General features: G+C 36.4%; 1 protein-coding gene across 2 annotated transcripts in view; it reads left to right on the forward strand.

Moving 5' to 3' along the window:
* The window catches only part of LOC142349235 (4-galactosyl-N-acetylglucosaminide 3-alpha-L-fucosyltransferase 9-like), a 110,051-nt gene that overhangs the window by 3,473 nt on the left and 80,637 nt on the right, over positions 1–25,941 (forward strand). Inside the window, exon 2 of one of the 2 annotated variants that reach the window (XM_075400660.1) lies at positions 24,709–24,966. The exons of the other annotated variant lie outside the window; for it this stretch is intronic. Coding sequence (XP_075256775.1) covers positions 24,709–24,966 — 258 coding nt within the window. The remainder of the gene's footprint in view (positions 1–24,708; positions 24,967–25,941) is intronic. 2 annotated transcript variants of the gene reach the window in all.

Consider the following 25,941-nt stretch of genomic DNA (forward strand, 5'->3'; position numbering starts at 1 on the left):
GCCCGCACTCTTACACCATTTTACCCCCTTAGGCAGCTCAGCTCTTACCTCATTTTACCCCCTCTAACAAATACCCCCTCACTCTTACAACATTTTAACCCCTTGGAAGCTCAACTCTTAATTCATTTTACCCATCTGAACAAATACCCCCTTACTCTTACACCATTTTACTCCCCTTGGCAGCTCAACACTTAATTCATTTTGCCACTTCGGAAAAAATTATCCCCTCAATCTTTCAATATTTTAACCCCAATGGCAGCCCAACTGTTACATAGTTTTAATCCCTCTGAACAAACTACCCCCCACTCTTACACCATTTTACCCCCTGAGGCAGCTCAGCTCTTACCTCATTTTACCCCCTCTAAAAAATACATCCTCACTCTTACAACATTTTACCCCCTTGGAAGCTCAAATCTTAATTCATTTTACCCATCTGAACAAATACCCCTTACTCTTACACCATTTTACTCCCCTTGGCAGCTCAACACTTAATTCATTTTGCCACCTCGGAAAAAATTATCCCCTCAATCTTTCAACGTTTTAACCCCGTTGGCAGCCCAACTGTTACATAGTTTTAATCCCTCTGAACAAACTACCCCCCACTCTTACACCATTTTACCCCCTTAGGCAGCTCATCTCTTACCTCATTTTACCCCCTCTAACAAATACCCCTCACTCTTACAACATTTTACCCCCTTGGAAGCTCAACTCATTATTCATTTTACCCCATCTGAACAAAATACCCCCACACTCTTACATCATTTCCCCCCTAGACAAATTACCACCCCCCTCCACTTTGTCTTTAAATTTGAATTGTCTTTAAAGTTGGGTACCGAGCTTCTAAAACCAAGGAAGGGGTTAGAGTAAGTTTTCTGCAAAACTGTTTTGAAAATTTACATCGAATTCTTTTGAATGTAATATTTTTTCAGACCTCAATTTACTCATGCTCATAGTCCTAAATTTCAGCTGCCATGATTTTTTTAAAAAAAGGATAAAGTGCAATTGCATCTCTGTTTACGAATCAAATATTAGTCTAACGCCTCTACAAAATGGCACATGAATTATATTACTTCAAATTCCACAAAATAGCCTATTTGGAGGAATATGGCGAGAGTTCAAAATTGTGCAACATTGTGACAAAATTGGTCACCTTAATCCACAATTGAGCATGTGAGCATGTTTTTGCCGTGACTTAATTCTTGTTTATTTAGCGTTGATTTTACTGAGGCGGCACTAATTATCTTCAAAACTAACTGTGATTGCCGCGCAAATCCAATAATTAAATTTCGGATAAAAAATTTGATTTAATTTAGTTATTGCTCCTTTATATTCATATTTAGGTAATTGGCAAAATTAGGATAAAACAGAAACAATAAGATTCCCCAACATAGAAAAGATTAAAATCTATGCACATATTGTTGTACACAAACCTTTCCCATGACTAATGTGATCAAATGAAGTAATAACAAGTTGGTACTTCAAATTTTGTTTGTTTTTTGATAGCCTGTTTCTGGAACACCAGGAACTTCCAGCAACAAGACATCAACAAGAGACTGGAAAATGATTTATTTTCAAATAACGATACTTTTTCATGCAGAAATTTGTATCGGAAAATAGTTTTAGTGATCAGTATTCATACACGGGGATTTTCAGAAATTAAAAATTATCGATCACTTTTGTTGCAGAGGGATCTTTAAAAATTAAATTTTACTGATCACTTTTAAAACAGAGGGAGTTTCCAGAATTTAATGATTCCTGATAACTTTTCATGCAGACGAAACTTTCAGAAACTATTAAACGCTAATCACTTTTAAAACAGAGGGATATTTGAGAAACTAATTACTGCTGACCACTTCTGATGAAAACAAATTTTGCTGAAATTAAAAATTTCTAGCTAATTTATACTGAACGTTTCTTCAGAAATTAATAATAAATGATCAAGTAGTTACTGATAGTTACTGATCACTTAACATGCAGAGTGATTTTTCAGTACTTAACGCTTTTTTAAGAAATGTATCAAGAAGTTAGTTAGGCCAGAATCTTAAGTTAAAATAACTGAATAAAAACATAAAAAATGCTTTGAAGATATTGTTTGGGTTACTTTGAGTGTCGGAGCCAGTCTACGGTCATAGAGATTTATTCAGAAATCAGGTCTTTCTGAAGCAGTTGAATTCACAATTAAGACATGGATTCTTGCTTAAAAAAGTTTGACGAAAGTTTTGGCATTGTAGGCTCTTTTTGTTGTTTTCAAAGCGTCACTGAAGTTCATTTAGTATTTACTTAAATGAACAATACTTACTTGCTAATTTGCGGATTCTGAGGAACTTAGGATGTGGATATTGAACACCGCAGTCTGTGTAAAACTGCAGTTTTAATTTGCAGAATCTGAAAAGCAAATAATGTCACCAATTTTCAAAAAATTTTTAATGTGCCTTTTTGTGGGATCTGGTGACACATAGTGGTAACAACTTCCAAACAAACTTAATTCGCACATTAAGCCAATTTTAGACGTTTTCAGATAATTTGTTAGAAAACGATTTTTGAAATGGACCGAATGGTTCAAAACTATTTGGTTGGGGAGCTAGTATCTAATGAAACTGGCTAGAAAACTGCTCACAATTTTTTTAAAACTTTTGTATTTCTAGTCGGGGTAATAAATGATAAGATCCCAAACTTTATGCTATCGAACGAAAAATTTGTGAAGAAATTCAATAGCAGTTCGTTTTTTTCACACTTTTTCTTGATTTCAAATTTAACAAAAACCATAGAAGAAAAAAAGAAGCAATCGATCTGTGCATATGCAATCAATGCTGACCCTTCGCATTGATAATATTTTAAAACCAAAGCCACTTCGAATACTAAAAATTGATAGGCTTTGTGGACACATTTAAAGTACTCACCATTGGGAATTTGTCTGGAGCAATACTTAACTAAAACTTAGGTTGCAACCCGGAAGTAAAGCTTTGATTATTGGAAACTCTAACAACCAACATATGTGTAAAAGAAACGACAATTTGTTGATTTAAATCAAGACTAACCACGTGAACAAAAATAAAAAGAAACCGTTCATGAATTACAAGCTAATTATTTGAAAAATAGAAATTCGCTGTCACGCTTGCTATAAATGTGGAAATTGCAGACAAATATTAATAAAATCACATAAATTAACGACCAAAAATAAAAAAAGTAAAATGAAACATTATTTTTTGTTCATGAACCTGGCGGCGCAAAAAGTTTGAAAATGGAAGACTATGTGGCTTAGTGCTCAGCCGACAAAATTATCTTCAAAAAACCCACTCCAACAACTTTGTAAAAAAAATGCAAACTGAAAAATTGCCATTTGGACAAGAGAAATGGTTGAAGTTTACACATATGCTTTTTGATTAATTTACGAGACGGTCAAAGTCATCCGAACAATTACTTGTGTAGAGAACCCATGGCCGAAATCAGTTCTAAGTTTTGTTGACGCCTCGAAATACTGTTTTATACAGTTTGATGTCACGCTTGCTATAAATGTGGATTTTGCAAACGAATATTATTAAAATCACGTAAAAATGGTGAAAAAAAGATAATTGAATCAAATTTTTTCCATTATAAACCTAGTGGCGATAAAGGTAAAACGGAAGACTATAATAAAACCTAGTAGCGATAAAGGTATGAAAACGGAAGACTATAATGGTTTTAGTGATCAAGTGACAGGATTATCTTCAAACAACCATCTCCAATAACTTTGTAAGAAACTGCAAACTGAAAAACTGACACTTGAACAGGAGAAATGGTTGAAGTTTCCATATATGCTTTTTGAATAACTTACGAGAGTCAAAGTCATCTGAACACGTAAAAACAAAATCAAGGCTGAGCTGAACGCTGAATAAAATATACTTTTTTGAAACTAAATAGAATTACCTCATTTTTTGCTCATTGAGACAAAGTCAAAAATAAAGGCAAAAAAAATTTCGGTTTAATTTAAAAAAAGTTTTCGTTTTTTTAAATTTATTCAATTTTCTTAGGTTATTCAAATATTCTTTTCATATATTCAAATATTCAAATATTCTTTAAGGTGAAACAAAAACTGAAGACCTCAAAAGGCATATTGAAACTAAACGATTTTTTTTAATTTTCAAAATTTAAATTGACAAAATACTTGGTTAGAGAACCCATGGTCAAAATTAGTTCTAAGTTTCGTTGACTTTTCGAAATACAGTTTTATAACCAGAAAGAACAAAAGGTCTACCATCAATGCTGCTAAAAGATGAACAAAGAGGCGCGATAATGTGTGATCGCACATAAGGTTCCGACCCCGCTCATCCACAACTTTGGCATAATTGTCTACCAAATGAGGAACGGATAGAAAAACACAATAATTCAAAAATTTTTAAGCAAAAATTGGTGTATGAACAAAAAAATAGCCTCCAAAGCAAATAAGTCAGTGGTATACAAAATGAAACATTAGGTTGATGAGATATGCCAATATGAAAAAAGCGATTCAAGACGAACAGCAAAATCAAACAACAACAACAAACATTATTTATATCAAAAACTTTATGTCCGTTTAAAATAAACTTAATAACAAAGTCAAAATAGCGTCAGATAAAACTGAAACCAAACAAAATAACTTTCAATTCACCAAAAAATATATGGGACCAGTCCATAGTAAGGCTTGGTAACAATTAGACAATAAAGAATAAAAAAAATTTGAAAAATTCGTTTATTTTTTTTTAAAACAATTAATTCCAAAGTAATCAAAACCGTTAGAAATCAACTAAAGTATCCCTTCGGTTTACGATTACCAATGCTTCAATAGAAGGTAATTAATAACTGTCGAATTCAATTTTTTTTGCGGTTCCAAAAGAACAACAAACAGACAACAAACAAAAAATCAAATAATACTTTCCAGAAAGCGTTTTCGAAGCCGTAAAGACATCATTTATTCCTCAAAATATGTTTGACTGCACCCTCATGGACTACCAATAAGGTATTATGTGTTCTTTCATTAATGAAACTAGGTAACAAGTAGACTAAAGGAAGAAAGCAAAATACAGTAATACTTGTTTTTTTTCGAAAAAGAATTTTTTCCAGAGTCATGAAAGCCAATAAATAGAACTTGTAATAATTAAATAGTTTTGTTTACTCTTTCAAATAAAGCCATTGAGATCTGCAATTATCCAGAATTTGTCCTACGACTACAATTGAACGTCAAATATGACAAAAACAAAAAAAAAATAATTTATTTTTTGAGATAAACAAGTGTCGAAGCCAGTATCATAGTGAACTCCTTACATACATATTTAAGCACTTTGTGGCACCAATCCCTTGTGGCGTCTTCCCTTCACACCTGTAATGTCATTTATGACCTGTAATTACGGATTCAGGTGACAAAAAATTCAATAAAAAGACCATAATTGATAAGTTAGAAACTGTTTTCTTATAACTATTGAAAATAAATGTTTTCGAAGTCAAGAAAGCCATCAGCCATCTACTAATATCAGAATATGGGCTTATCTATTCTTATAAGTCTGGCCAATGAATTCGGGTCAATGTACAGGCGATTTCATACGACTAAAAAGACAAAGTAAAAACGACAGTTGAAGACAAAATTAAAAATTCAACAAATTGTTCCAGAAAGTATTGTCGAAGCCGTTAAAACCAGAATCTATATAAGTAAGAATTTTAATAGCATCAATTTTGCCTTCTTTTGAACGCCATCAATGCGATGTATGAACTGTCAATAACATGATAATGTGACAAAACTAGAAAACGTGAAAAATGGTCAAATACCTAAAAATAAAAATTGTGAGATCTAGTAGTATCAAAGCCAGGAAAACCATAACTTTAGGCATAAAACCGCAATAGAGATTAAATTCTAAACCAATGAAAGGAAAAGTAGAAGCATTCTTTTTTTGCTGACACTAAGCTACAAATTTACAAAATTAAGAAAAAACTAGGCAAAGTTCAGTAAGCCATTATTTATTTAAACATAATTTTTTTAAAAGTCAAAACGACCATAAGCTTTCAAGTAAAAACTAGATGACCCTGGATAAAATTGGACTAATTTGGTGCTGCTTAGGAAGCCAATTGGATCTATCACTACTGAGCGTTGATTTGCAATGTTCTGTTCTTTATTTAATATAAAAAAGATATAATTTAATTTAAAAAAAGACCGACTGATTACAATCTTTATTATTTTTCGGTTGTAACAGTCCAAGATTTGTCTAAACTAGTTCTGCTAAATCTGTTCCTCCATTAGAGACATTTATTTATTTGAATGTTATAGATATAGATAAGTTGTTAAATAAAAAATCAGAAATAGCTGCTGCATTTTTGATAATTAACGAGTAAAGTTAGCAAAAAAACGTCAAAGTTTTAGTTACAGAGCACTCTCAAGGGAGTTTGAATTTGAAAAAGCCCCCTTTTGAGTCTACAAAGATTGTGTTAGTGCTGTATGGTTGTGTGCTTCCTGCAAATTCAAACAAAGTGGACTAAAGAAACTTATTTCTTGCTGCTTTTGATGAAAAAGTCTGAATTTTGAAATAATTTAGAATTTAGCGAGAATTTTTGACAAAAAAAATTTAATAAAATTAGTCGACAACTTTTGTTTGTCTTTAAAAATAAAACCAACAACACTTTCTAAAAAAAATGTAGCAAATTTTGGCAAAAACGAAATTTTAGTCAAAAATTCCAGAATTTGTGAATAAAATCAACGGAATTCACTCTATTTTCTCCAAAGTTTAAACTTCGATAACTCCCTGTAAGAAACGAAAAACAAAAAAACTTTTGAGTCCAATATTCTACGCTGGACGAGCTTTCTAATGATACCAGTCTCAACTCTCTACGATGAATATATCGATCGGCGAAAATTGTCTGAACAAAAAAAACCACTTGAGTATTTATTTTCTCCCCCCTCAAGAGAGGTCGGAATAGGTAATGCAAAGAATTAGAAATAGGTCAGTTTTTTATCGGTCAAAAAACGGGTCAAGTTGACATGCGATGATGTTTGATGTAATTGTCTTCGAAAACAGTACATGCGTTGCCTGCATATTAAAACTTTCCCCACTAAATAAAGTTAGGGCAATTTAATTCAACTCAACTGTTAAAGTAAATCTGTCTTCTATTAACTCACCTTAACTAAGGCTATACTTGAACCAGCTTTACTTGAACTTGAGGCACCACTACAATAAAAAATAACTTAAACTACCATAAAAAGAACGTACTCTAACTGGCCTTAAAATACCCATAATTTTATGTAGTGTGTACTGCACACAATTTAATATCAATTTTAGGACGGCATATATGAGAAAAAGAAGTGTTAAAAGGCCAACATAATCAAAAATTCACAAACTTTAAAAACAACTGAAGCAACGTCATCGTAAACAAACCTGTGTACTGATATACTATAAAAATGGTCATAGATACAACTAACAGAACATATCAATCTCATTAGCATATGTTGTTTATAAAATAAAGTAATAATAAAATCAAAATGGTTTTCTTTCAGTGCCAAAAAGTAACGAGAAGATTCTCTGATATAAAAAAAATGATCAACCTTGAACCAATCTTTTGTGTTTAAATCTTTTAAGGCATCGTCAGAAACCGCCATAATGCGTGGAAAACTTTTATGCACTAAAAGCGAAACATCTTACTATATTGCTAGTAAAGTTTTTGGGCTACATTCGAACGCCATTTCTACCAAAAAATCGACAAAAGAAATAAATAATGTGTCCTACAAAGCGACTGGCTCCGTCGTTACAAAAAAAAACAATAAAAAAACAGATAATGGAACATTTTCCATCGAAACCTTGGAATGCTAATTTTTTGAGGCGTAGACTGAAGGAATTTAACCCTATTTACATGTTGCTCATGGAATTTTTAAAACTTCAGCAATGTTGTGCCTGGTTCTCGTATCGAGTAATAAGTTTGAATATTTCTTGAAAGAAAAAGTATATAAAATTCAAGACTCAATTTGTAAGGCTTTACTATGATTCGGGACATAGACAAACTCACGAAGAAATTTTCATGATCTATTTACGTATAGAAACATGTGTAACAAGCGTATCTCGAACGTACAAGACGATGACATTACATATGACAACACAAAAAAAAACATAAGCTCTCTATACGAGAGAAAACCGCATGTTTTTTACTGCATTAGACAACCAGAAGGTCGTCCGCCAAACGTATCTTTGATCTCTAGTTGAAGGTCGAAAAGAGGTCAAAAACCTATTAAGTTTAACCTAAAAACCATACATAAAATTTTATGGGGGCAAAAACTATCCAGACTAAGTCGCCAGTTTTTAGCATTCCGGTTGGTTGAGTTCTCCATTTGGGGCGGCGGTTCAACGCAGGGACGTACTCTTTTAACCAACGCTTCCAAATCTCATTCGCGTAAGCTTGCGCTCTAGCATACCTCTTACGATGGTTAAAGTCATCAACCGGAGCGAGTGAAGGCAAACAGGAACTGCGATTTCCAAGGAGGAAGTGGTTCGGCGTCAAGGCGTCGAAGTCGTTAGCGTCGGAACTAACCGGCGTCAGCGTGCGGTTATTCAGCGTCTGTTCAACTAAACAGAAAGTCGTATGAAGTATTTCATCAGTAAGTCGGCGGTTGTAGAGTATGGCGTACAAAGATCGCTTTAAACTACGCACAAGCCTTTCCCAGACGCCTCCGTGATGCGGCGACGCAGGCGGATTAAATTTCCATTTGATTCTCTTCTGTGCAAGTTTTGAAGCTATCAATTTTGCATCCCAATTGAGCAGACATGCCAATAGGTCCTTTTCTGCACCGACAAAGTTCGTCCCATTATCTGACCAGATTACTGATGGCATTCCACGGCGTGCGATGAATCGCTCGATACCCATCACACAGGTGTTTGCACCCATCGAGTGCGCTATCTCAACATGCACGGCACGAGTCGTGAGACATGTGAACAAGAAGCCCCATTTTTTCTCAGATGAGCGGCGTATCGTTACGTAAAAAGGTCCAAAGTAATCTAGACCCACGTTGGTGAAAGGCGGACTCTGAAAACCAAGTCGTTCAGACGGAAGATCAGCCATCATCGGCTGGACGGGTGTTGCATTTCTTTTTCGGCAAAGAACGCAACTGAAGCGAATAGAACGGAGTGTTGAACGAAGTTTCAGGACCGCAAATCTTTGTTGGATAAGTGCACGGAGATAATCAACACCTTCATGGTGATGTTTCAGATGCATCTGGCGTAGGAACAACAGAACTAATGGATGGCGTCCATCAAGTATTATTGGATGCTTCAAGTCAAAGTCAATTTAATGGCGAGTCGTTTAATGCGACCGGTGGACAGTAGTAGGCCACCAGGTCCAATGAACGGCGAGTAAACGGCAATACGGCTTTTCATGTTAATTTGTTTTTCTTGAGCAAGCTGTTGTCGCTCAATGGGGAATGATTCAGACTGAATAATTAACTGCAGCTTTTGTTCTGCAGCGCTAAGTTCTTCCGGATCAACTATTTTCTTTCCAGAAGACCGATAGGCGAGATGACGAGGAAGTAATCGCATGCAATACGCAAGAATCCTAAGCAGTTTAGGATACGAACTGAACTTACGGAACGGAAGGCTAAAGTCACTTTTGAAAACGTCGGTTATCAAAGTGGAAGTCTTCTCTGAAGAGGCTGCTTCAGTTGAATGACTCTTCAATTTGATGTTTTTGACTACATAGGTATTCGGCTGGAACGGGAAATCGGTCGTTCGGAGAAACTGGGGACCATGCAACCAACTGCTTTTTTGGAGCGCTTCAGAAGACATTCCTCTGGTACCTGCGTCGGCTGGATTAGCATGAGATGCAACATGATGCCATTGATCAACACTTGTCCCTTCAAGAATCTTCGAGACGCGGTTTGCGACAAATATCGGTTGCTTGTCCAGTGAGTTCAACCATTGGAGGACAGTAGTGCTATCTGTCCACATAAACGTGTTTTGAACAGGTACGGTAAGTGTTTTGCATATTTCTTCTCTCAATCCGGCTGCGAGCAAAGCTGCCTGTAGTTCAAGCTTCGGCACGGTGAGTGTCTTCATTGGGGCGACACGTGCTTTTCCAATCACGAATGCAAGTTCGGTACGTTTACTTTCAGATGGTGGACTGACAAGTGCACGCAAGAACGCAACTGCGCTAAAAACTTCCTGAGAGCTATCTCCGAATACGTGCAATTCGAGGTGTTCAAAAGGACCGGAAAAATAGCAGCGAGGTATGGTTAACAAAGCCAGCGTTGGTAACTCAGAACTCCAGGAGGAGAATTGATCAATCATTCATTGGGGAGTCTTTTATCCCAGCTCTGACCATGTCAACGCCAGACATTCTTCAGGAGAAGTCGTGCTGTGACGGTAAAAGGGGCAACTAAGCCAATGGGATCGAATACTTTGGCTACTAAACTCAAAACCAACCTTTGCGTGACAGCTTTACTGCAATCACATGAAGTGCCGCGACTTACTACTAGAGTGTCTTTGGTATGATCCCATTTTAATCCCAAAACATGAGAGGATGACTCTTCCATTGATGCACCAATGACTTTCGGAACAGACTCAACTGATTGATCTTCAAGCTCTTCTAGTAAACCTGGAACGTTACTAATGAACTTAGTTAGTTTGAAACCACCCTTACTAAGTAATTTGACCAAGTCTCGTGACCGCTTGAGCGCCTCATCAGGAGATTCCATTGAGTCCAGGTAATCATCCATATAGAATTTTTCATGAACTGCCTTTGCTGCGTCTGGATACTCTTTTTCATGATCTCGTGCTGTTCGCTGCAACGCGTAATTTGCGCAAGTCGGTGAGTCTTTTGCGCGGAAGATGTGTCGAGTGTACTGATACACCTCAACGGTCTTTGAGGGGTCCTCCCGCCACAAAAAACGGAGAGCTGGTTGATCAGATGACAACACACCTACCTGCAGGAACATTCCCTCGATGTCAGCGGATACAGCAATTTGATGCTGACGGAATCTGATCAGCGTGTGAATCAATTTTTGCAGAAGATCTGGACCAGTTAGCAGCACTTTGTTCAAAGAAACTCCTTGAAACTTGGAGGCACCATTGAGGACCCTTCGCACCTTACCAGGTTTGTTTGGGTTCATGACCGGATGATGCGGCAAATACCATTTCCTGCCGGGTTGATGCTCAGTTTCCTCACCGGTTTGCACTTTAACAACATACTTTTTACTCAAATCTTCTCGTATTGTTTGTGCGTAGCGTTCGCGTAAATCGGGATCTTTACTAAGTCTCTTCTCTAAGGACTTCAGCTGGACCAATGCAGAAAAATAATTGTTGGGAAGTTTGACTTCATCGGAAGACCACAACATACCAACGAAGTAACGACCTTTCTCGTGTACGGTTGACTGATCGAGAATTTCGACGGCTCGACGGTCGGACGCTGAGCGCGGATCCACTTGCTTAACAGCCCCGTATGATTCCATGTCATACTACGACTTGATTTGTGTCGCCAACTCAGAGTCATGTTCAACTACCGCTTTAAAACTTATCGAGATTAGACCGGACGCTGACGGCATTGGACCACTTAGTACCCATCCTAACGGTAAACGAGCGGCAACGGGTGACGATTTCGAGTCGGTTTCGAAATACTCGAGCGGGCGGATGGCGTGGTACGCGTCTTGACCAAGTATCATCTCTACGTTCGCGTAATCATAACTCTTTGGAGGTAACACACTCAAATGAGGATATTTATCTTGCAGGGTAACGATGTCAATTTTGTCAGACCCAACGCGAAGGTTTTCTTTCACGTACGGCAGCAACTCAAACGGAGAACAGGTATTCTCACCAATTGGGGTCACTTTAACCTGAACAGCTTCAGTGTTGATTGTCTCTTGCGTATTGATACCGTTCACCGTCAAATTGAACGGTGTTCCTCTCAAATGGAGACGTTTCGCGAGTTCACTGGAGATCCAGGAGTGACTGCATGCTGTATCGCAGAGAACAAGTGCTCGTGCGCACTTCTGTGACTGTCCCTCTAGATCGACTTCGAGGACCTGCAAAAGACCCTTGACATCAGTGATCGATGCGAGTCCTGATGTGCTGCTTGTTCCGTGAGTACTTGCATCGTATACAGCGGTTGTTGACGTTTTTGTTGAGTTGACTTTTGGTTGTGATGCATCAGCAGATTTGTTTCGGCCGCTTGCTGGGAAAATCCGCTCAGCACCATGCAGCAAGATGTTTTGGGTACTGCGACAGCCTTCGCGGTTACATTTGCGCTGATTCGGACACGTACGAAACGAATGCTTACCATTCAAGCACGAAAAGCAGAGTTGGTTCTCTGCGGCTATTTTAGCACGCACGCTGCGTCGGAGTTTTTTCCTTAAAAGTCTGACATCGCCATATCGGATGTTGTGATTTACAATGTACGCAAGGTTCGTGATCATTCTTTGAACTTTGAGACTGCCTATTAACACTATATGACTTCGAGTTGGACGCGAATACTTTCGAAGACACTTTGGTCTTTACTGCACCATTGCTGTTGGTGTCTTGTGGTTTGCTTCTGAAAGAAGTGGTTTTCATGCGATCATGACCCTCCGCTCTTTCTTCCAACCGGTCGTTGAAATCCAACATTGTAGGGCGAATCAAGTCTCTTTTCACAGTGTGCAGTGACCATGATTCCTTCAAATTTGGTTGCAATTTCTGAACTGCCTGATTCAAGAGTGATGAACTCTGAAGATCTGCATCATAGGACAAAGAACTGAAGACGCCAACAAGACTAGAGACAGTTGTGGAAAAATGGATGATTTGATCAGAGCTGTGCATCTTAGTTGAAGGGTAGTTTGCCAATTTGTCAAGGTGAGCAGTGACAACTGCTTGGGGTTGTCCGAACTTTCGCTCAAGTGTTTTCAGTGCATCTCTGTACATTTTTCCACAATAAGCGAATTCTGCAATGGCATCTTTGGCTTTACCTACTACGAGAGTTTTCAAATATGTCAACTTAATGTCATCACTTAGGGCCTGCGAATCAATAGCGCTCTTTAATTGGCCGTACCATTCATGCCACTGCAAGGGATTACCATTAAACTTAGCTAGGTTCCAATCTGGTAGGAGATCTTTCTTGTTGAGAGTAAGAAGTTCAACTAGGTCTTTCATTGTAACCGTACTCGGTGCTTGATGCATTGCGGGGTTAATCATTGGAGGAGGAAACGGGTAATACGGGAGTGTCGGCATCGCGTAGCCCGGGACGACGCTGGAGAAAGTACCTGCGCAGATACACTCGTGCTCGAGATCGGATTTTGGTAGTATGTTGTACCGCCAACTGTGGCGGCCGAAACCGGTACACTGTTCACATTTACGGATGTGCTTTGAGACAAATTTGGGGGACAATTTACGGTAGCGGTAGACGGGTTTACACTGGCCAACTTCCATGAGGCTAAGTTTGGGACATAATGATTGAAGGGTACTGATGCTTGAGGACGGTTTCGGGATATGATATCCCCACTAGGTATATTGGACGACAAGTTCTGCGTTAAGTTATGTACGGATTGCGCAGCATTTTGACTTGGATAAGAAGTGTAAATCGGTGTTGTTAAATTCAGAACGGGTGCTGTGTTCAACAAATCAGCAGTCGAGGGCACAGTTACTGTGCTACTATCGACGACGTTATTCGCTGGTGGCACGAAAAAGTTTTGTGAATAAGCCAGTAAACTACGATAGTATGCGGCTTCTTGCTCTGCGTATGTGTTCCAAACATGCGTTGATGTGTTAATCAAGGGATCTGTCAAATGGTTTGTGTTTGTGTTCAAGTTGATTGGATATTCAACATTAGGCAATCGGTCGCTTTCAGGCGCTCGATCAACAAGTTCGCCAGCAAGTGAACTCTCTCTCGGTTCGTTCGATCGGGGAACGGGAATGAACCTTTTCCGTTTTCTATGCCAGTTTCGTTAACTTCAAAGGAAGATTGCTGAATGAGAGGCGGTAATTGACTATCACGGTCTGCATTCTGGGCTGGATCTGATGACGGTTCCTTGTTGTGACCTGATTTCGTTCGGTGCTCCTGATTTTGACCGGAACTCGTTTGAACTGTCTTATCTGGAGCAGTGAGCGTGTTTTCATTGTCAGCAGACTCAAGCCATTCATTTACAAGGTCGTCATTCTTCATTGAATGGTAGCTACCACGTCTTGATTCTTTGTCTGCCTTACTCTTGCTAAACAACGATTCAGTATCCATGAGATCAATTTCTTGCATTTTTGCCTCAATGAGTCGTTTACGGTTTTCGTCCTGCATTTTCTCAAGATCATTTTGGCGTTTCTTAGCGAAGAGTTCCATGTCATGTTTTCTTTCGGCCAATTCTCGCTCCCTTAGAGCCATCTCAATATCATATTCTCTTTCGGCAATTCGCGCTGCGGCTTTGTTCTCTTCTTCTATTTCCTCGCGTCTGAGTTTAGCCAAAAGTAGTTCTTTTCTACGCAGTGTGGAAGCATTTGATGCTGTTCTGCATGTGGAAGTCTTTTTGGAATGGTGAGACAACTTGCTAGAACTATCAGTATCTAGGACTGAGTCTATGTATTTTCGAGCGGTTTTAATGTAATCATCATGCCTTTTGTTAACAGTTTCTAGCCATTCCTCAACTTCTGCTTTATTTTTCTCTGCCTGCTCAGTTTTCGCGGCGAGTGCTAGTAATTGATCATTTTTAGAGATGGCACTCATTAAGAGATCTTTGCACCTAGTTACTAGCCTCTCTACTTTTACGCGTCTGGCGCGTTCTTGAATTGCGTCATCGATACTCTCATAGGCTGTGCAAAGCTCTCTCTCAATTTTTGTTCTTGCGTCATGCTACTTAAGAACTTGCTCTCCAATAGATTTTGACATGCTGATTTATTACGGGTTTACTTTTGAAAGGATTTGGGGATAATGGTCTCAACGCCTGAACGTACACAATTGAAACAAAAATACAAAAGGGGTTAACACTAATGAAGTCAGGCCAAGTCGTGGAGCACGAACGAAGCACGGGGTGTATAGGCGGACAAGTAGTACGGTATCGAAAAATGGAGCTGGAAACGCACGGCGGTCGAGACGTAACCGAGCGCAGCGGACGGCTGAGTCTCAAAACACTCTTGAGTCTCGTAACCCCTGTAGTTAGAACCGAGGACACAATAACTCAAAAGTTTTTGAGACCCAGAAAACGGGGGACGGCGAGTGAAACATGCAACGTGCGAAACGAGGTGAAGAAACCAAACGATTTAAGTGCGACCGGCGGAAACGGAAACGCAAAGGCGGGAAAAGGAACGAAAGCAAGCTCTGGATGAGCGGACGCAAAAAGCGAGCGGTTAAACGCGCGGACGACGCGCAACGAAGACGAGACACGGCGGAACGACTAGGTATCACAACTAACTAGCTTAATAACCCCTGTAAGCTAAACTGAGGTCACAAAACCAGAAAGAAGTAAACCTAGTTAGAAATCGACGCGGCTGCGGCTTCAGCGGTGAGTTTTTTATTCTTTTTCGCTCTACGGCGTCGCTTATTGAGCTTACTATGGCGATTTTTCTTAAGCAAGCAACGAAGTGAATTCTGATGTGTTAATACTAATGTAAGTGACTTTAATTCAAGATGATGTTTCTGATGCAATTGATAGTACTCTTTAATCAAGTTCTGATCCTTTTGCCTGCGCTTCGATACTAAATCAGTGATCACATGAAGATTCACTATGCTTGTTTGCTTAAGAAAACCAAAGATGTTTGGTGCGCCGTTACGCGGACAACAAAACAATTGCTTTCAAACGGTCTTGATAATGTTCTAATACGGTAGCAAGTTCCTGCAACGCAAGTTCGCGGTAGTTATTCGTTCTATGCGATGTTAACGAATTATTTATGGCATCGTGCCAGATGATTATATCACTTTTGTGCCGGAAAACGTTATCCAACTGATATTGTACCGTTTTTCTATAGTTAACAGCGAAAGGATTCAAGCTTAAACCGGGAAGTGAAAATACAGTGCTTGTATACCGATTTTGACTGTTTTTTGGTAGACTATTTATGGCGTGGAACAACGAACTAGCACCCAAAATGAATACCATAGGCTCACATCAACGTGTATTTACTGTATGGGGACAAAAAACTACGAACCTTTCCTGTTTTTTGATGTTTTTTGAGATTTTTTCTCAAAAATTGGTAAAATCGACAATTTTCAAAAATTTGGTCAAAATTCAAATTTTTTGTTGAATACCTGTATTATGGTGTTACCTCAACTATACTGAACAATAATTTACCAGTTTCTCAAAATTTTGACCAAATTTTTGATTTTTCAAATTTTCGACCTAAAAATTGCAAAAAAATTCGATAAATTTATCAAATTTTTTTGAAAGCTGGTTTTTCAAGTTCCCACCCCTCAGACACGTTTGGCTAATATCAAATTAATGCCCAAATATGAAGTTCAAGTTTTTCGACTAAAACCAGTTTTTTGTCAGTTGTCGGGTTTTTTCGTCTATTTTGACGCTATATCATCAATTTCTGTCGTATCCCAGTTTTTTCATTTAAAATGTTTCGATCTTACAGTTTTTCTGACGTTTCGCCCTTGAAATCCTCAGTACATTCACTTTTGGTTTTCCAGAAGCCTCGCTCAATGTGCTTCGGTCATCAGTTTCACTCCTAGCGTTGGTGACCAAAACCACACTTCTCTCTCTTTGTGGAGTCCGGGAATCGGCTGTGAAATGATTCTGGTTCGTTATCACTGTCGGTGGACCAAATGTTGTGCCTCGTTCTCGTATCGAGTAATAAGTTTGAATATTTCTTGAAAGAAAAAGTATATAAAATTCAAGACTCAATTTGTAAGGCTTTACTATGTATCGGGACATAGACAAACTCACGAAGAAATTTTCATGATCTATTTACGTATAGAAACATGTGTAACAAGCGTATCTCGAACGTACAAGACGATAACATTACATATGACAACACAAAAAAAAAACCATAAGCTCTCTATACGAGAGAAAACCGCATGTTTTTTACTGCATTAGACAACCAGAAGGTCGTCCGCCAAACGTATCTTTGATCTCTAGTTGAAGGTCGAAAAGAGGTCAAAAACCTATTAAGTTTAACCTAAAAACCATACACAAAATTTTATGGGGGCAAAAAGTTCTGACTTTGACGGGATTCGAACCAGCGACCTCTGGGGCGCGGGCCAGAGGTCTTAACCGCTCAGCGAAATGAGCTATAGAACAATCTGTGCGAACGCACATGTTATTTCCTCTCGCTTGAACGCATTTGCATTGGCAACAAGCAATATGTTAGGACAAAAAAGGACTAAAATTGGCAAAATGGAGTGAAACTATTAATTTTTGTCTCCAGTCTATTTGACTTTTTTTAAAGCCGTGCCAATAAGCAACGGGCTTGCAGTAGTTTTTTTGTCTGAAATGAAATTTAAAAAAATCGTAAGAAGAAAAATGGCACAATTTTTTTGATGAAGGTTTGAAATTTGCTGTTGAACTCCTTTTGAGATTTTCGACCAAAATTCCATTTATTTAACCTAATTTTGAGCACTCTATCTGATATTAACTAAAAGAATATCTCAGAAAAAATACAAACTTATTTTGGGCTTACCTCGGTGATGGGTGTCAATGAAAAGTAGTTGAAACAGATTAAACATTCGAGAGATTAACACAAATTTTGTTTATAAAGAATTCGCAGAAACTTTAATTTCTATTTGAAATTAATTTTTCTGTAGTCAATTATTTTTGCAGTTTTGTAATCATACCAAAACTATGACTCTGGCGCGGGCCAGAGGTCTTAACCGCTCAGCGAAATGAGCTATAGAACAATCTGTGCGAACGCACATGTTATTTCCTCGGGCCAGAGGTCTTAACCGCTCAGCGAAATGAGCTATAGAACAATCTGTGCGAACGCACATGTTATTTCCTCTCGCTTGAACGCATTTCAGAGGTCTTAACCGCTCAGCGAAATGAGCTATAGAACAATCTGTGCGAACGCACATGTTATTTCCTCTCGCTTGAACGCATTTGCATTGGCAACAAGCAATATGTTAGGACAAAAAAGGACTAAAATTGGCAAAATGGAGTGAAACTATTAATTTTTGTCTCCAGTCTATTTGACTTTTTTTAAAGCCGTGCCAATAAGCAACGGGCTTGCAGTAGTTTTTTTGTCTGAAATGAAATTTAAAAAAATCGTAAGAAGAAAAATGAAATTTAAAAAAATCGTAAGAAGAAAAATGGCACAATTTTTTTGATGAAGGTTTGAAATTTGCTGTTGAACTCCTTTTGAGATTTTCGACCAAAATTCCATTTATTTAACCTAATTTTGAGCACTCTATCTGATATTAACTAAAAGAATATCTCAGAAAAAATACAAACTTATTTTGGGCTTACCTCGGTGATGGGTGTCAATGAAAAGTAGTTGAAACAGATTAAACATTCGAGAGATTAACACAAATTTTGTTTATAAAGAATTCGCAGAAACTTTAATTTCTATTTGAAATTAATTTTTCTGTAGTCAATTATTTTTGCAGTTTTGTAATCATACCAAAACTATCCTCAATAAGTTCCTTGCTATCTAGTTAGGCCTTGAGACGTTCTGCTACGCTGTTTGAAGATGTCGTTAAACTTGAAACCAAAAAAGGCCCGAATTTTGTTACCAAATTTCTTTTTTTTCTGATTTCAGTGAATCATCTAATCTAAGGTAATGAGAATAGGATCAAAAATGAGTTCTCCCGTTACATGTGTTAATTTTTTTGTGTTTAATGTAGTCAGTGATAAAAAAAAATATCACAGCACCTGGTTAGATCCTCAATGTTAAAGGTTTCCAGTCAAAGGTTTAATATTTGATTTCCCGATTGTTCGTTTTCATTTCTGTTTAGAGAATTTGAATTCTAATTGTCAAGCCTACTACTTTCGGAAAAGATGTCACAATGTATTCTACTGTTTTGTGTATGACATATAGGTATAAGCTTTCCAAGAGCTAAGTATATTAAAATATAGTGAAACTATAATGGGTTCTGACTTTTTTGACGCAAAAGAGTTGTGGCCTAAATATATCATGCTCATGAAAGTTTCAAAAATTTCGATGATATAGTAGAACAAAACGAATTTTTGATAAATGGAGTAAAACATTTAATTGTTCGAGCAACTGTAACTGATGATTCCCTCAAACACGAAAAACAAAAAAACAAATGCACAGCTGAATTACTGTGGAAAAAAGAATTGAAAAATTGTAATTTATAATTATATACGAAAAAATTAGGTTATTAAAGTTCACCATTAAACAGTTTGTTTCAAATAACATTTGTCATGCATTTTTTTTAAAAAAAATTGAAGGCTTGCGATAAAAAATCAGTTTGCATTATTTTTTTTGTCTCAACTAAATTTTTCTAAGAAATTGTTTACCGTATAATGAAAATCAACTCAAGTGACAGAGAAACTCACTGTAGAGCTGCCTTTTAGATTCATAATCAAAAATTCCCATTTTGAACAAAATTTTGAGCGCCTTTCATGATATTAACTAAGAGAATATGTGAAATGAAAAAAATGAAAAATTGCTTAATAATGGTCGTAGCGCAATGATGGATATCTGTCGACAATTGTTGAACAGTTTTCAAGAGCATAACACAAATTTTGCTACCCCTGAATTTGCAGAAACTTGAAATTCCATTTGAAAATATTTTCTATGTTCAATTGTTTTTGAGTTGCATTATCATACAAAACTGTCCTCAATATGTTCCTAAATTTACTATTCTAAAATTCGTTTATTATCTGTTTTCAGAGGATCAATTAATCTAAGGGAATGAAAAAAGTATCAGAAATGGAAGGCGCTGTCATTAATTAGCTTGAGTTCTATGTTAATCACAGATTAAAAGGAGAACAAAATTATCAGATCAGATGGTTAGACTCGCATTGTTAAAGGTTTGTAAGGTAGAGATTTATTATTTTAATTCCATTTTCAATTATTTTGAGAGACTTATAAATCTATCGTTGAAGTATTACTACGTCAACTGTTACGAAAACGCCGAAATTTGTTTGCTAGTGCAAAATAGTCAAAATAGATGATCTTTGTTATTGATTTCCGAAGGTTTTAGTAAACATGAAAATCTCGTGAACGATATTTTCCATACTAAGACATTTGATGAGAAAAAGAAGCGGATTTCCAGACCCCCTCCCTTTTAGGTAAAGTCAAATCTAAACTGAGCTTTCAACATTCAATCATTGGTTTAATTGAACAACGCCGTACAATAAGAGAAAAAAGGAACCAAAAATACAGGACAACAAGGAGGCTCGTTAATGTGCGTTTGCACATGATGTTCCGACCCGAGCTGATCTACATTTTTGACCTAATTGTCAACCAAATGAAGAGATAACCAAAAATAGATGTTTGAGTTTAAAAAAATTCGTTACACACCCAAACTACTAATTGGATTACATATCACCACACCTCATTACAGTGCTCACGAGATCTGCCAATGAAAAAAAAAAGACTACGAGAAAAAAAAACAAACAAAATAAGCAAACCTAAAGAAATAACGGCAAACAAACTCGATATCTAAATGTAAAAGCACCTAGTAAACAACGTCAAATTGCAATCAGATAAAACCCTAGCTGAAATTTGCTTATATCTCAACTATACAGCAGATGGGACTTTTCCTTATTGAGTTTAGGTAGCCAGTAAAAAGAAAGAAATAAGGCGGAATTCAAAAATCTATCAACATTTTTTAAGCCAAATAATATCAAACGTCTTAGAAATCATTAACTTTTGACAAAATAGTTCTCGATAAATTTACTAAAAAGTCATTACGAAACTGATAGAACCTCTCTCTGGTTAGAATAAGCCATAGAAACGGGTTACAGATGCGGAAAAACACAAGCAATTACAAACAATCTGCAAAAACACAAATTACTGAAGCCTTTAAAATCATTAGCCACTATCTGCAAATTGTTTTTTTTTATTTCAATTGTTTTCAAATCTAATTGAGCCAAAGTTATATTGAACAATTAAATGAGTTCACTTGGGCCTCATTTGAAAATAATTATGCTCTCATTTTACGCAAATGTTGTAAAAGAAGAGAAAAAAAAACGAAAATTTTGAACACTCTTAAAGCATTTAAGAAAACGCATTTTGACCCACAAACAAAACATCAGTTACAACATAATATCAATAGTGAGTTTATTTTTTATTACAAGGAATTAGATGGACCTCTCAATGATGAGAACAAGTTACAAAGTTACTCAACAAAAACTGAAATATGAAATGTCGAAAATAAATAATATCATAAAGTTTAAGACAATTCGCTCTGAACTGGCTGCATAGAGTAATGTCATTCATTCAATGGGACCCTCAGCATTTTACGACTACAGAAGAACAAAAAAGAAAAAACAGCAAACTCAAAAAAAGCGAGACAAGTGTCGATGCCATTAAAAAATAAAGTTTTCAGTAGAAACGTTTCTTTTTTCGAACAATTTTTTAACAGCAATATGATTCTGAACAAATTTTTTAAAACCACGAAAGCTTTGAGAAAACCCTTAGTATCAACGCAATTAAATTCAATACTTTTCAACGAAGTCGATAAATACGCTACGTCATGCATCAATGGGAACTGAATGTTGAGTGTTGTTCACCAGTCATCAATATTACATCAGAATGAGCCTTATGACTGCAAAAACAGTCCCATAATACAGGCAAAACCCAAAAATTCAGGAAAAAAAGCGACACGAAAGTGTCGAAGACGTTTAATCTATAAACTTTTCTCTGGATACTTTATCCATGGTTTTTTTGACGTCTTACCTAAGGCAATGGGAATTATCAATATCAGCTTGTTGTGATAAGATTTCAAAAGGAAACAAAATTATGAAAAAAATATCCAAAAATTTTTAAAGTTTTCGAAAGCTCGTTGCATCGAAGTCATAAAACCAATAATTGAAGATAAAGCCGCTATTCAGGTTATTTTGATTGCAGTAAAAAAGACGGTGGTCCTGTTTCTACTGAGATTGACTTATAGTTCACAAAACCAAGTTTAAGATCGTTGACGTTTAAGTAAAAAGTTTCGAAAATTTTTCGTCAAAGTCTTAACAGCCATTAGTTGTCCACTCAAAGCACTAGATAGGTTCAATTAATGCTCACTAGGAATACCATTGCTTTTTTAGTCAACGTGTCTATGCCATAGGATTTGAAAAGTTCAGTACAATCTCAAAAAGAAAACCAAAAATTCTTTGAAAATTACGAACACTCAGAGTCGAAGCCAAAAACTAATTTTATGTTTTTTGGGCATCATTGGACTGTAAATTAGGTTTGTCAATAACGGAATGTCGATATGAAAGCTGAATATTCTCTCACTGACTTGAAAAATGTAAAAGTTTTTCTATAAAACGAGCTCTCAAATAGAACTCGAATTTTCTTGATAGTAAACTTCCCTATGTCACCAGAACTAGTCTTCTCAATCGGCTTTTGTCTATTAGGAAAACCTAGAACACCTATGCATTTTGTAGCGTGAAATGTAAATTTGAATTAAATTTTTTATAGAAAAAAAATTTAATTTGATCAAAAATTACGGTAAAAGTGAACAAAAGTGAAGCAAATATACCGTGTTCACATAAAATTTTAAACCTCGATAACTCATTGAAAAAAGCAAAATTCATAAAAATCTTTTTAATTTCAAATTCTACGCTGGACGAGCTTTTTAATGATACCACTTACATTTCTCTACGATGAATGTAACGATCGGCCAAAACTGACTGGACAAAAAAAACCCATTTGAGTATATAGTTCCTCCCCACACAAGTGGGGTTGGAACAACAAACACAAATTGAAAACTGTAGGCAAAGTTATCTAGAGCTAGATTTGTTGAGTTCTTTAAACTTTCTATTTTGAAGCAAACTAGGGGAGAACAGCTTTTCTGCTTTAGAGATAGATTATTCGTCTGTTAGTTTAACTCCACAGATCGTAACTGGATTATTTTTACCTCAAAGCTAGCGTTTTTCTTCGTCAGTGATAAAATTGCAGTAGAAACGTTGATTCTTTCAAACAATTTTTTTAACAGCAATATGATTCAGAACAAATTTTTTAAAACCACGAAGTCTTAGAGAAAACCCATAGTATCAACGCAATTAAATTCAATACCTTTCAACGAAGTCAATAAATACGCTACGTTATGCTTCAATGGGAACAGAATACTGTGTGTTGTTCACCAGTCATCAATAAGACATCAGAATAGCCTTATGTCCGCAATAACAATAACATAATACAGGCAAAACCCAAAAATTCAGTAGATAAGTGCGAGACAAAAGTGTCGAAGGAATTTAATCCATAAACTTTTCTCTGGATACTTTTTCCATGGTTTTTTTGACGTCTTCTCTAAGACAATGGGAATTATCAATATTAGCTTGTTGTGATAAGATTTCAATGGAAAACAAAATTATGAAAAAAAAATCTAAAAGTTTTTAAAGTATTTGAAAGCTCGTCGCATCGAAGTCATAAAACCAATAATTGAAGATAAACCGCTAACCAAGTTATTTTGTTAGCAGTAAAAAAGACGGGGCTCCTGCTTTTACTGAGATTGACTTATAGTTCACAAAACCTAGTTTAAGATCGTTGACGTTCAAAAAAAATTCGAATATTTTTTTCAAAGACTTAACAGCCAATAGTTGTCCACTCAAAGCACCAGATAGGTTTAATTAATGCTCACTAGGAAGACCATGGCTTTTTTAATCAACGTGTCTATGCCATAGGATTTCAAAAGTTCAGTACAATCTCAAAAACAAAACTAAAATTTCCTTGGTAATTACGAACACTCAGAGTCTAAGCCAAAAATATATGAGCGATTCCTTGAGAGCTAATTTTATGTTTTTCGGACTATAAATGAGGTTTGTCATTAACGGAATCTCGATATGAAAGGTGAATATTCTCTCAGTGACCTAAAAAGTGTAAAAGTTTTTCCATAAAACGAGCTCTCAAATAGAACTCGAATTTTCTTGATAGTAAACTTCCCTATGTCACCAGAACTAGTCTTCTCAATCGGCTTTTGTCTATTAGGAACACCTAGAACACCTATGCTTTTTGTAGCGTGAAATGTAAATTTGAATTAAATTTTTTATAGAAAAAAAATTTAATTTGATCAAAAATTACGGTAAAAGTGAAGCAAATATACCGTGTTCACATAAAATTTTAAACCTCGATAACTCATTGAAAAAAGCAAAATTCATAAAAATCTTTTTAATTTCAAATTCTACGCTGGACGAGCTTTTTAATGATACCACTTACATTTCTCTACGATGAATGTAACGATCGGCCAAAACTGACTGGACAAAAAAACCCATTTGAGTATATAGTTCCTCCCCCTGCCCCCACAAGTGGGGTCGGAACAACAAACATAATATGAAATCTGTAGGCAAAGTTATCTAGAGCTAGATTTATTGAGTTCTTTAAACTTTCTATTTTGAAGCAAACTAGGGGATAACTGCTTTTCTGCTTTAGAGATAGATAATTCGTCTGTTAGTTCAGTTTCACAGACCGTAACTGGATCATTTTTACCTCAAAGCTAGCATTTTTTCTTCATCAGTGTTAAAATTTCCGCAAAAAGTCCTTCTCAAACATCAATTGTAGCACGCTGGGCCATGGTTTCAGAAACTATTGTAAATTCGATTCCGCTGAAATGCCAGTCAGCTGAAGGCTCGAAACACCCTAGAGCGGTGTTGTATTTTTCAACGATGCTTACAATGAGTGTCAATTTCATCGACTTGTTGTTATTGAAACACGTGTGCGAATTCAGTATTTTATCGGCTTTTGCCAAATGTCACTTCAGTCCACAACATTTGGCGTGAAATGGCCTCAAGTGCTGAAGAACAATTCAATTTCTCAATAGCAGTTTTAGCATTTGAAAACGGTGCTTATCATTCTTCGGGTCCAAGGCCAACTTCGGACTTCCGGAAACAATGTCAACTTTCATTTCACTGTTTCGTGTACTACCACATGGATAAATACTTCCCAAGAGCTTCCATAAACAAATTTTCAGCAATAATCGCATGGCGTAAGTTGATGATTACATTTTTCAAGACTTTTGAGAGACCTGAGCTAAGAAGAATGAGCCCAATTTGACACCTGCACAGAAATTTGGCGTAATTGCGGTGCAAATGTTCAAAGTATATAAGATTGACGTTAAGATATATTATCGGTCAATAATGATCCAGTGAAACGGAAATAGATACACCTTTAAAGATATTGATTTTCTTGACAAGATATCAATTTGATACCTTAGTGAGATCCTTTCAAACTATGTGTTGATACTAGATCTCCACATATCTCGATCAGTTCTTGCTATAACGTCCAATATATAGAAAAAAAACGATAAGAACTGGCAAGTTCGGTCATATGTCAATTTTCCTATCGAGAATGCCATCAAGTTCCTGTCAATAGATTTCGAGTTTTGTTTCATTAAATTTTTATGTTGATTTTTACAAGAGCACGCATAGAGGATTAAGATCAAAATGTGTTAGCTCGAGTTGAGGGACCTTCTGGAAAAAGTGTGTTCAAAATGAGAGCCATAATGCAAAATTAAATGAAAAATAAACTATTTTCATTTTAATTGAGAATTTCAACCTTTAAACCAACGACATCATTATATTTTTATCTGAACTAGATGTTTTAATTAATGCAATGGAATGTATTGAAAATCAATCTCAAGTAACAGTTTTTTAACCTGTTCATAAAAGCAAGTAACAGTTATCTATAACCGATATGAGCTGTTATCTATAACCGATATGAGCTGTTATCTATAACCGATATGAGCTGTTATCTATAACCGATATGAGCTGTTATCTATAACCGATATGAGCTGTTATCTATAACCGATATGAGCTGTTATCTATAACCGATATGAGCTGTTATCTATAACCGATATGAGCTGTTATCTATAACCGATATGAGCTAAATATCAAGAAAATGATTGTAGCTGAATTGATAATTAAGCTTGGCTATTTGGTGATACCGGCACGGCACACGTTTA

The sequence above is a fragment of the Convolutriloba macropyga genome, chromosome 11 (assembly GCF_964194025.1).
Source record: "Convolutriloba macropyga chromosome 11, txConMacr16.3, whole genome shotgun sequence".
Lineage (NCBI taxonomy): Eukaryota > Metazoa > Xenacoelomorpha > Acoela > Convolutidae > Convolutriloba > Convolutriloba macropyga.